This window comes from Canis lupus, chromosome 32 (genome assembly GCF_048164855.1).
Source record: "Canis lupus baileyi chromosome 32, mCanLup2.hap1, whole genome shotgun sequence".
Taxonomy (NCBI): Eukaryota; Metazoa; Chordata; class Mammalia; order Carnivora; family Canidae; genus Canis; species Canis lupus.
Window position 1 is genome coordinate 15177127 of NC_132869.1, and position 12041 is coordinate 15189167.

The 12041-nt window shown below is 44.4% G+C and overlaps 1 protein-coding gene across 5 annotated transcripts; it reads left to right on the forward strand.

Annotated features, from left to right (window-relative positions):
- Window positions 1–6712: 6712 nt before the first annotated feature.
- Window positions 6713–11453, forward strand: C32H15orf48 (chromosome 32 C15orf48 homolog). Of its 5 annotated transcripts, none has more exons than XM_072808262.1 (5): window positions 6713–6829; window positions 6987–7054; window positions 7226–7311; window positions 8479–8539; window positions 11061–11453. In XM_072808262.1, exons 2-5 carry the CDS (start codon window positions 7019–7021, stop codon window positions 11127–11129), a joined length of 252 nt encoding a protein of 83 aa, XP_072664363.1. In that variant the 5' UTR covers window positions 6713–6829; window positions 6987–7018; the 3' UTR covers window positions 11130–11453. The 5 variants fall into 5 exon arrangements, with proteins under 5 accessions (XP_072664363.1, XP_072664362.1, XP_072664360.1 ...); XM_072808261.1 differs by having other exon boundaries at window positions 6722–6861; XM_072808259.1 differs by having other exon boundaries at window positions 6724–6813.
- Window positions 11454–12041: the final 588 nt, after the last annotated feature.

Here is a 12041-nt window from a genome sequence, read left to right on the forward strand (position 1 = left end):
AAGGTATTAACTTATGCCATTATAGAACAAAATGAGGCAGAGAAAACAAAACACAAAAAAACATATCTTGTATATCTCCCAAAATGGAGTATGTTGAAGGGAATCTAGAAATGGAAAGTATATCTAAGACTTGTAGGAATATGAAAGTCAAAAAGGAAGAATCTTAAAAATGAAGAGGTGGTAAAATATTGTAGTTAAGGTGGGAAAAGAAAAAAATTGGAAATTTACAGTCTGATATAAAACCGAGTTGTACTGGAAAATGGAAGAAAAAAAATAGGAGGGGTACCCTCTGGTTCTATAGGCTGTAAATCCTCGACTTCCCCTGGAGCTCTCCAGTGCTGCCGGGTCAAGAAGTTGCTCTTCCCCCGTCCTCCCAGCTGGTCTTCGGGGGGAGGGGCTGCTGTGCTGATTCTCAGGTGTGTGCACCTGGGGGAGGTGCCCCGCCCCTACCAGGTGCGCGGCCCAGTGGGAGCCCTTGACCCCGTGAGGCCCTGTTCCTGGCGGCCCGCTCGGTCCCAGGCACGCGGTGACCCCAGGAGAAGCAGCCCCACTGGCGGCGGCCGGCTCCCCAGCCCCGGAGCAGCTCGGAGCAGCCCTCGCAGTAACTACCGCGGTCTCCGGGGCCGCACTGGCCGGGATGCTCCGGGGCGGGGGCGCCGACCTGCGCAGCTTGGGGCCGCCCCAGCTGCTGGAGCGTCCTCGCGGTCCTGGGCCGTCCCCGCCTCGTCTGTCCCAGGGGGAGCGCAGGACCCCGGCTCTGTCCGCCAGCGCCCTGGGCTCCGGGGCCTGCGCTGCTGCAATCGCGCTCCCGCTCCGGGCCGGGGCTGCGGAAAGCAGCAGGGGCAGCCCCCTCCGTCGGGAGCCGCCGCCGAGCTGCTCCCCGAGGCCCGACCGGCGCGCTCCAGCCCTTGGCCGAGCTCGGCCGCGGGGTGCGGCGCGCTCTCCCCCGGGCGCACTTCCCTCCCGGGCCCGGGAGGCCGGAGGCTCCACTGCCCCTCCTGCGCTTCTGCCCCAGCTCCCCGCGAGGCGCCTTTCCGTCCGGAAGGATCCAGCGCGGGTTTTTCAAGTTCCCGCTTCTCCGAGGCTGGACTTTCTCGTCCAGGAGGCTCTCGCCTTGGGCCTTAGCCCGGCTCCTCGCGGAGGAGGAGGGGAGGGGGGCGGCTTCCCCCACTGGATTATTTTTTTCCTCCTTCCTACCTTGTTAGAAGCGCAAACCCTTCTCTCTGTAGCATTCCAGCTGTTCTCTCTAAATCTCAGGTCGAATTCGTAGGTTTTCAGGATGGTTTGAAAGTTATCTAGGTAAGTTGGTGGGACCAGGTGAGGTGAGGACCCTACTCCTCCGCCATCCTGCCCTGTCCCCCAAGATATTTTATTTATTTGAGAGAAAGTGCATACAAGTGGCAGGGAGGGGCAGAGAGAGGCAGACTCCCCACTGAGCATGGAGCCTCTGTGGGGTTCAATCCCAGGACCCCAGGATGGTGACCTGAGCCAAAGGCAGATGCTTAACGAACTGAGTCACCAGGCGCCCCTGATTTTTTTTGTTCAGATTTTATTTTTAAGTAATCTCTACACCCAATGTAGAGCTCGAATTTATAACCCCAAGATCAAGAGTGCATGCTCTACTAACTGAACCAGCCAGGTACCCCTGTATGTTGATTTTTGTAGTGGGGATGGTGGTTGCTTTTGTTTGTTTTGGCTTGATTGCTTTTTTTAAACTGTATTTTGAAATGATTTCATACTTACAGAAGTTGCAAGAATAGTACAAAAAGAACTCTTATGAACTCAAACCAGATTCACCAATTTTTGACATTTTGCCATATTTGCTTTCTCCTTTATATATACACACATACATGCACACACAGTATTTTTCAGGACAATTTAAAAGATTTTATGATCATGCCCTTTTACCCCTTGATACTTCAGTGTATATATATATTTTTTTAAGATTTTATTTTTAAGTAATCTCTGTGTGGGGCTTGACCTCACAACCTCAAGATCAAGAGTCACATGTTCCACTAACTGAGCAAGCCAGGTGCCGCTTCAGTGTATATTTCTTATAAATGTGATTATTTTCTTAGATAACCATGATGTATTTATCAAATTCAGGAAATTTAACATTGATAGAACATTTTAATCTATCCAGTGATTTTCATCTATTGTCCCAACAGCAGTTTTTTTTTTTTTTCCAGTTATGGAATCCAGTCTAGGATCATACATTGCATTTAGTTGTCATGTGTCTTTAGATTTGAAACAGTTCCTCAGTCTTGACCTCAACACTTAAAGAGTACAGACCAACTATTTCATAGAACGACTGGCTTCTGGTTTGTCTGATTTTGCATCATGATAGATTCAGGTTATGCACTATCAGTGGAGCACTACATAAGGGCTGTGTTCTCAGAGATCACTGATAGAGGCACATGACTCTACATATCAGTGATGTTAATTTTGATCACTTCTTCACGGTATCGTCCAATTCCTCTACATATAGCTATTATTTTTCCTTTTGTAATTATAAGCAATTTTTCTTTAAGGTTTTATTTATTTTATTCATGAGAGAGGCAGAGACAGGCAGAGGGAGAAGCAGGCTCCCTGCAGTGGGCCTGATGTGGGACTCGATCCCAGGACCCAGGGATCACGCCCTGAGCCAAAGGCAGATGCTCAACCTCTGAGCCACCCAGGCATCCCTAATTATAAGCAACTTCTAAGGACATAGGTTATATGTATGTTTTTATTTCCTTTTAAAACAAAAGTTAATTCGAATGTTAGTAAAAACAAACACAAAGAAAATACTTAGGTATTTAATCTTTTAGTTCCTTATGCATGTATAGATCATTTTTAATTTATTTTATTTATTTTTAAAGATTTTATTTATTTACTCACGAGAGAGAGAGAGGCAGAGAGACAGAGGGAGAAGCAAGCTCCCTGTGGGGTGCCTGATGTGGGACTCGATCCCAGGACCCGGGGATCACACCCTGAGCCAAAGGCAGATGCTCAACCACCGAGCCACTTAGGTGCCCCTTTGGCTCAGTTTTAATGTGATTTGAAGATGGCTCTGGGCAACTTCTAAAACCTGTGTTCTTAATCAGTGACAAAAGAACACTTCAGCTTCTAAGCACCTGGGAAGTCTGAACAGCTTTCCCTATACACTGAGCTCAAACTCCTTTCTGAGCCACATTAACAGCCATAAGCAATATAGTGTACTCCTAGACATCCAAAATGTAGCAAATCCAGTTTTTTGCTAAGCCTGGAAACTAGGTAGTCATTGAAGGATGGGCAGAAAGAATTTCAACAAAAAAATAATATTTTATCTTATTTTTAAGTTTTTTAATGGTGGTCAAAATTTATTGAGTGATAGTACAAAGCTCCCAAAGAGGGAGGGGACCTAAGGGGGTTGCCCCAAAACATAGTATTTTAAAGAGTATTTTTCTTATAAAGATTGAGCTGGGTTGATTAAAATCTAAGTTGAAATTCCTAGAGTGGAAGCCAAACGGCTATGGCTCAATGCCCCTGCAAGACTGGCTAGCAGCAGCTAGAGAAGGTTCTAGAAGTTACTGGCAATTGGAGTGGAGTGGGGAGGCTCCCACAGTGGATTATAGGTTTTGGAGCAGAGACAGAGAGTGATCCTGGTGTGTGTCCTGAGTGGGTTCTTTGGGGACTGCCAGAATTTGAAGGGTGGGAGCTGTGCCTGCAAATAATCCCGGGAGAAAACAAATTACGTATTGACCTTGCATCTCCCACAAGGTCAGTAAACCTGGGCATTAATTTAAAGGAAGGAAAATGTGGCTGTCTGGGTCTAATTCTCACTGCTGCAAGTAGAAATAAGCAGATCTTAAAGGTTATATGGACACATGGTATCTGTATATACAATTTGTGAATTTTTAAAACATTTTATTCTGAACATTTTCAAATGTTCTTGAATACAGCACTATAACAAACTCCCACATACTTACCACCTAGACCGACTAATCATTAATATTTTGTTTCATTTGTTTTTTAGCGGAAGTTTGTTTTTTTCTGGTTTTGGTGGGATTTTTTGTTTTGTTTTGTTTTTTAACTTTTATTTATTTATGATAGTCACACACAGAGAGAGAGAGAGGCAGAGACACAGGCAGAGGGAGAAGCAGGCTCCATGCACCGGGAGCCCGACGTGGGATTCGATCCCGGGTCTCCAGGATCGCGCCCTGGGCCAAAGGCAGGCGCCAAACCGCTGCGCCACCCAGGGATCCCCTTGTTTTGTTTTTTAGCAGAAGTATTTAAAAGTAAATCTCAGTCATCATATTTTTCCCTTAAGGGGCACCTGGTCGGCGCTTTGGGAAAAGCATGCAGCTGTTGATCTCAGCTGTAAGTTCAAGTGTCAATGTTGGGCCTAGAGCTTACTTAAAAAAACACAAAATACATTCCCCCCTTAAATACTTCCATACACAATCTCTAAAGGGGGGGCGGTATTTTTGTCATAAACATAATACCATTATCACACCTAACAAAATGAACAACACTCTTTAATATCTCTCATGTCTTGGGCAGCCCGGGTGGCTCAGTGGTTTAGTGCGGCCTTCAGCCCAGGGTGTGATCCTGGAGACCTGGGACTGAGTCCCTCGTCGGGCTCCCTGCATGGAGCCTGCTTCTCCCTCTGCCTTCTCTCTGTGTCTCTCATGAATAAATAAATAAAATCTTTAAAAAATATAACTCTCTCATGTCTGGTCCACATTTGGTTTCCCTAATTGCCCCCAAATATATATCCTCACTTTTTGTAAGTTTTCTCAGACCCCCTTAGTTGGAATTAATAACCTGTCTTTGGTGCCAGGGGTTATTTGCAGGCACTAACCCCCATGCCTGGGGTTATTTACCGGCATTAAAATTTAAGAACCTTGAAAAAAGACACTCATATCTCATTAATCTTTTAAATATACCATGCCCCTGCCCCCAGGTTAATGCCTAGACTACTACAAAACACCGAATTTTGCAAAGAAGCAATACTGGAAAGAAGCAGGGCTCTGAGTTTAAACCCATCAGTGGCAAGGGCTACACACTGTAATTTTGATCTGGGAGACATGATACATTCCTGTAAAATTTCTTCCTTCCTCCTCCCCTTTCTCTCTCCCTTCCTTTCTAGAAACACTTACCTTTAATTGTTAAAAAAAGAGGCTTTTTAAAGAAACTCCCGACAAAAGAAGTTTTAGAAATCCTGCAGAAGGAGCATTAAAAGGCTCCTTTGATTCTATTCAATACAAACCACAGAGAATTAATGTTGAGGGTTTTTTGTTGTTGTTGTATTGATTAGTGAACCTAACCAACCAGAGAATGTCTCCAGTTACAGCTCTGGGGTTACACAGTAAGAACCCTTATCTGAAGTGAGAAGTGGGTGTGAAGCTACATTTATGATCTGCCTTATATAAAACAAAACAAATCTTTGCAAATAATTACTACTTATTGAATGCCTACTACTACCAAGGCAGAATGCCATGCGCTTTACATACATTCTAATATGTTTTCCAACTGCTTCCTGTAGTAGATTTGTTCCCATCTTACAGATTTATAAACTAAGACTCTTAAGGGTTAAGTAGTTTCCTTGAAGTCAGTCAGCTGATGAAGTGTGGCAGGGTGGGTTCTGAACTCAGGCCTCTGTTTCGCTGCAAAGCCCATGCCTAGAACTAAAAAATGAGGTTGAAACAGATCTGGGCCTGGTCCTTTCCAGAGAACATGATGTTTCTGTTTTAATATTAACTCATAGCTTTGAACTTCAGTTTTAAAATAATTGTTTTAAAATAACCATTTTAAAAATAACCGAGCTAGTGTTCCTGGCTTACTTGCAGGAAGAACAGTGGTGTTGGGTACCAGACAGACCTGGGTTCTGATTACAGCCCTGCCACTTCCTGGCTGCGTGACTTGAGCATCTCCGAGCCTAAATAACATACTCACCTTGCAAAACCGTGGAGAAGATTCCAGCACAGAGTCTGACACATGGGCCTGGCTTAATGGAAATGTTAGCATTATTTCCGTGGTTTTGCAGACTCCTGCATGCTCTGTACGAGGCAACGCTGCTAGTTTAGGGGCGATTAAAAGGAGACTGAAGCCAAAGACTGTGCCGTCTCCCATGGACGGAACTCTTTCCAAAGCTGATTCTGTTTCTTCTCCCTCACCTCCTGATTTTTCCCATTAAAAAAAAGGGGGTGGTGGTGGTGGAAATTTTAAAAAATTAAATGGAATAAATCAGGACATCATGAGAGTTCTTCTGAAATGAATTTTACAATTTAATTTTAAATTAAATGTGACGGAGCGCACGTGCGCTCCGTCACATTTCGGAGCTGTTAATGTGATTGGATTGATCTTAATGTACCTGCCTGCACCTGGGAGCCCACCGTCCCGCACCCCCGGCTCTGCGGCTCCTTTTCCGGGCCGCCTATTAGCAAACTGGATTTTCCCCCAGGCCTTGGCCATCGGAACTCCGCGGGTTCTCGGGGGCGGGGGGGGGGCACCCCTAGCAGGCGCGCGGCGGGGCTGGGAGCGGCCGCCAGGGTCCCCGCCGGGCCTCGGCCCTCGCGGGTCGGCGGGTAGGGACCGCGCCCGCCGCCAGGGGGCGCCCGCGCCCGCGTTTGGCTGCGGCGCGTCCGCGGGCAGGACGTCCTGCAGGGGGCGCCGGGGAGCCGGGGTCCGAGCGGGGGAAGCGAGTCCGGCTCGGCAGGACCCCCTCCGCCCACGCCCGCCCCGAGCCCGCGTGACCCGAGCGGTCAGTATATAAGCGCGGACGCCGAGGCGCAGCTGCGTTCTGGGCGTGTGCGCTGTCCGCGCGTGTGGCCCGGCGCCGCCTCCCAGGTGAGCCGCCTCCCAGGTGAGCCGCCTCCCAGGTGAGCCGCCTCCCAGGTGAGCCGCCTCCCAGGTGAGCCGCCGGAGGTCGCCTCGGGGAGTACGTTGGCCGCTTGGCGCGCGCCGGGTTGGGTCCTGGGGGCTGACGTTTTGATCGGTATCTGGGTTTGGTTTTGTTCTAGTCCTAGATTTGGCTTTCTGCGCTGAGGCCATCATGAACTTTTTCCAACTCCTGATGAAAAAGAAGGAAGTAAGTGTTTAAGGCCATTGACGTTCTTGACTTAAAATACTGATTTTTAACGATGGAAAAGATGGTGCAGATTTTGAAGAAAGTATAAAATGGTATCTAGCTATTCTGTTATATTTCATATGTTTCACCTGGAAACGTCGGAATATTTACCCTCCACCTGTTCTCTGTTAGCTTATTCCTTTGGTGCTGTTCATGGCCACAGCGGCGGGCGGAGCTTCGTCTTTTGCTGTATATTCCCTTCAAAAATCTGATGTGATGTAAGTAGGCATCAATTGTAAACACGTTTTTTAGCAGTGTTAGATTGACCTTAGTAATGAAATAAATGCATGGTTTCAGTTTCCGAGTTTTACCCTCACAATAAGAGCGTCAAATTGTGAACTTGTAGGTGGGACTAGAAAGCATGCTGATACCAGAGGACTGTTAAATTACGATATTAATAAAATTAGTTTGTTCCTTGTATCTAAATATCTTTTCATCCATTGGCCTTCTTCCACTTCTACAACAAAGTTTTTTAACTTACGTTTTAAGTTTTAGGATTCTTTAATATTTTAATTTTTATTTTTTTATTATTTATTTACTTACTCATGAGAGACACACAGAGGAGAGAGAGAGAGAGAGGCAGAGACACAGGCAGAGGGAGAAGCAGGCTCCATGTAGGGAGCCTGATGTGGGACTCGATCCTGGGTCTCCAGGATCACGCCCTGGGCTGAAGGCAGCGCTAAACCGCTGACCCAACCGGGCTGCCCAAGTTTTACGATTTTTTTTTTTTTTAAACTGAAGTTTTGAAATCTAAAGTTCTTAAATGGCCTTTGGGGTGCATATCATCAAACTGAAATAATTATTTTAATGAGTTTTTTTACGTTTCAGTTTATTAGAAAGATCTTTCCTTAATGTGATAGAGTTTATAGATTCAGTTGTCTACAATCAGCTCTTGATACAAGAAGCTAAAATACCATGAATCCTGGAATATGAGGAAGAGAAAAACTTGAAACTGATCTTGGCCCAGCGCAGGGCTGGAAAGGGCAGTAAGGCCAGGCTCTGGCAGAGGGGACTCACACCGTGCAGTTCACCACCTGCAGGGTTCAGGCCCAGACCCTCTGCCTCTCCCAGAAACCAGAGCCAGAACATTCTTGGCTGGCTCTTATCCTGGCACTTCCATTCCCCTTGTTATTCAGCTTATGGGAACTTTCTCTGATCCAGCCCAACAAAGGGAATACAGACCTTCTATCCTGCAGAGGAACTGGTCCTCAACATTTGAGCCAAATCCTGAGGCTCCCTTACCTAACCTTCCATCAATTTCAGTGAACTAACAGGTGAATGCCTAGTTATTGTCCCATGATGTCCCAGCATGTTTATAGACACAATGTCAGAGTTGGTTTAAATTCACGTACTTTAGTGTTTAATCAGCTTTTTTTTATTTTTAGCCTTGATCGGAAAAGAAATCCAGAACCTTGGGAAACCGTGGACCCTAGTGTACCTAGCAAGGTATTGCTACATTAGAGAGTGGTTTATGGGGAGCCTGGGTAGCTCAGTTGAGCGTCTGCATTCAGCTCGGTCGCAATCCTGGGGTCCTGGGGTGGAGCCCCGCATTCAGCTCCCTGTTCAGCAGAGAGCCTGCTTCTCCCTCTCCCTCTGCCTGCAGCTCTTCCTGCTTCTGCATGCACTCTCTCTCTCTCTCAAATAAATAAAAATAAAATATTTTTTAAAAATTAATTTTTAAAAGGTTTATGAGATGTCTGGATGACTCAATTGGTTAAGTGTCTGATCTTGAGTTCAGCTGAGATCACATCAGATCTCAGGTTGTGGGATCCATCTTCAAGTGGGCTCCCTGCTCAGCATGGAGTCTGCTTGAATTTCTCTCCCTCTGTCTCTCTCTCTCTAAAGTAAATCTTAAAAAAAAAAAAAAAAAGTGATTTACATTTAGCCTGAACTTTAGCACCCTTGTCAGCAAAATGGATTTAATACTTTCAGAGTGCCGTTTAGTGTAGTGATAAGGGGAGTGCTATGGAGTTCTGGAGATATGGTTCAAATCCTTGTTCCATTATTCACAGGAGATTTTGGACAACTGGCCTTTTCTGGGGCTCTCAGAATCTCTAAAATGGGCTTAATAAAAAGATCTATACCTCAGAGTTAAGAGGATTAAAGAATATAAAATATATAAAATTCTTTAGCATAGTGGCTAGATATTAATATTCATCATTATTGTAATATGTTATCTCATCGTATCCATTATTTATCTAAAGTTAATATAAGGGGATCCCTGGGTGGCACAGCGGTTTGGCGCCTACCTTTGGCCCAGGGCACGATCCTGGAGACCCGGGATCAAATCCCACGTCGGGCTCCCGGTGCATGGAGCCTGCTTCTCCCTCTGCCTGTGTCTCTGCCTCTCTCTCTCTCTCTCTCTGTGACTATCATAAATAAATAAAAATTAAAAAAAAAAATAAAGTTAATATAAGGTCTGTTGTGATAACAGGAGCTCCGAGAAACAGGAGTGGTATTCTGTTTAAACAAAATCAGCTATTAGTCACTCATCCTTTTTTATTTTATTATATTATTATTATTAAGATTTTATTTATTTATTCATGAGACACAGAGAGAGAGGCAGAGACACAGGCAGAGGGGGAAGCAGGCTCCATGCAGGGAACCCGACGTGGGACTTGATCCCAGGACTCCAAGATCATGCTCTGATCTGAAGGAAGATGCTTAACTGCTGAACCACCCAGGGGTCCCTATTTCATTTCTTTTTACAAAGAGTGAGCACAGGCAGGTGAAGCTTCAGGCAGAAAGAGAGGGAGAAGCAGGCTCCCTGCTGAGCAAGGAGTTGGATGCGGGCTTGATCCCAAGACCCCAGGATCATGACCTGAGCTGAAGGCAGACACCTAACTGACCTAGCCACCCAGGTGCCCTTCACTCATTCTTTTAAGACTATAGCAAAGTTTTTTTTTTTTTTTTTAACATTTTAAATATTTTGAAAGTAAAAACATTGAGTCTGCTGGAATTTACTTAGGTCTGTCAGGAAATCTTTTTTTTTTTTTTTAAACAGCTTTCAAATAGCAGAGTTTGACCTAGTAAGGGATATTTAGAGTCTTTAAAACTATCTGTATCTCTAAGCCAGAGCAAGACAAATACCTTATGATCTCACTCATATGTGGAATTTAGGAAACAAATGAGCAAAGATGAAGGGGCGGGGAGAGGCAAACCAAGAAACAGACTTTTAACTCTAGAGAACAAACTGGTGGTTCCCAGAGAGAGCTGGGTGGGTCAATGGGGGAAATAGGTGATGGGGATTAAGGAGGGCACTTGTCATGAGCACTGAGTAATGTATAGGGTTAATGAATCATGGGCACTGAGTTATGTGTAGAGTTGTACACCTGAAACTAAGATGGCATTTTATGTTAATGATACTAGAGTTAAATGTAAAAATTTTTTAAAAACAGAAAAAAAACAAAACAAAACCTACCTACATTCTCTTAGATCTTGAGGTAATAGAAACCTTGTAAGGATAAATGAGAATCTCTGAATTTGAGTTTTTTGGAAGGCAGGGACTTTACACAGCTCTGCCCCTTCTTTCTTATTGCATAACTTGGATCATGTGTACCTTTGTTGAGTAATTACAATTACAAGAGATTGGTTAAGAGCCTACTATGGGCCAAGCCCCTGTGCTAGAGCAGAATGCATCCACTCACCAGGAGCAGACACACTTTTTGAACTTATAGATTACATAAAGCCGAGGGTAACTTAGAAATCTAGCACCTGTTACGTGAAAGTGGGCAAATATACATGGCTCCTTCTTTCTGATCCTATACCACTTAGGAACCCAAAGGCTTTTTAGAGCCCATGTTACTGTTTTGTGCATATTTTTAGAGATGGGGAGAGATGGTTCCTTGGCTATAAATATTATGGTGATGCTCTTTCCAAAGAGGAGTGTAGACAAATCTCAAAAAGGGACATGAGAATGAAGGGCAGATCCTAAAACTCTTTCATGTTTTCCTTCTTTTTTTCCAAGCTTATAACAATCAACCAAGAATGGAAGCCCATTGAAGAGTTGCAGAAGGTCCGAAGAGCCACTAAATGACCAGTTCTTGCTTCTTTCTTTCAAAGAGTACTCTATGAATCTAGTGGAAACATTGCTGCACAAACTAGATTATGGATACCAGTGTGCGGAAATGCTTCTGCTACATTTTTAGGGCTTGACTACATTTTCGGACTCGGGATAGGAATTATGAAGGTAGTATAGCAATGACCAGATAGTTCAAAAATAATTTTGTGTTTATTTTCTTGTTGTAAATTTAATTTTGCATATTGAAATTTTAATGTTTATGATGCCCAAATGGTTTCCTTAAAGTGTATAGAGATTTATAAACTGAATTGTCTATAATAAAATACTATTTGTGCAATATTTCTTAAAGATACATATTTAAATGGAGGAGGAAGTCCTTTTATGGGAGAAAAAACACATTTTGAAGCATGGAGCTACATTTTTTAAATAATACACAGTGCAAATTTCTATATCAACTTTTCCTGTAAGTGGACTCATTCACCAGAAATTTATGGAGCCCTTGCTGTTAGCTGTGCACTTCCTGGGCCAGTAAGATAAGAGAATGAATAGAACCAAATTTTGGGGGGTGATGAATAAAAGATGGTGAGCACAATGAGGAAAGTGAAGAAGATATGGGAGATGAGACTTGCATGACAGTTGGTCTTGGAAGGAAGTGTTGGGGATCACCATGGTAAGTAGGAATGTGAGGCATGCCAAAATTGGCCCTGCAGATCCCAAGGCTAACAGAGATGCTCCTACAAGGGTTGGGGAGGCAGGACTGGAGACCTTTGCCTGCGCTCTGTAGTGGGGGGCCATCTTCACTCTGGCCAATGGTGATTTGAACACTGAAGGTGCAACCAAACCCAGCATGCCCTTGACTATTCTTAAAAATGGGACCAAGTAGGAATTGCTTTCTATTACCTTTATAAAAAAAAAAAATTAAGATGC

Excerpts from the sequence above, each read along its gene's own strand:
- C32H15orf48 (XM_072808262.1), top strand. The coding sequence starts at position 7,019 with ATGAACTTTTTCCAACTCCTGATGAAAAAGAAGGAA. Across the intron at positions 7,312-8,478 it reads CTTCAAAAATCTGATGTGAT|CCTTGATCGGAAAAGAAATC; the intron begins GTAAGTAGGCAT and ends TTTTATTTTTAG. Across the intron at positions 8,540-11,060 it reads ACCCTAGTGTACCTAGCAAG|CTTATAACAATCAACCAAGA; the intron begins GTATTGCTACAT and ends TTTTTTTCCAAG.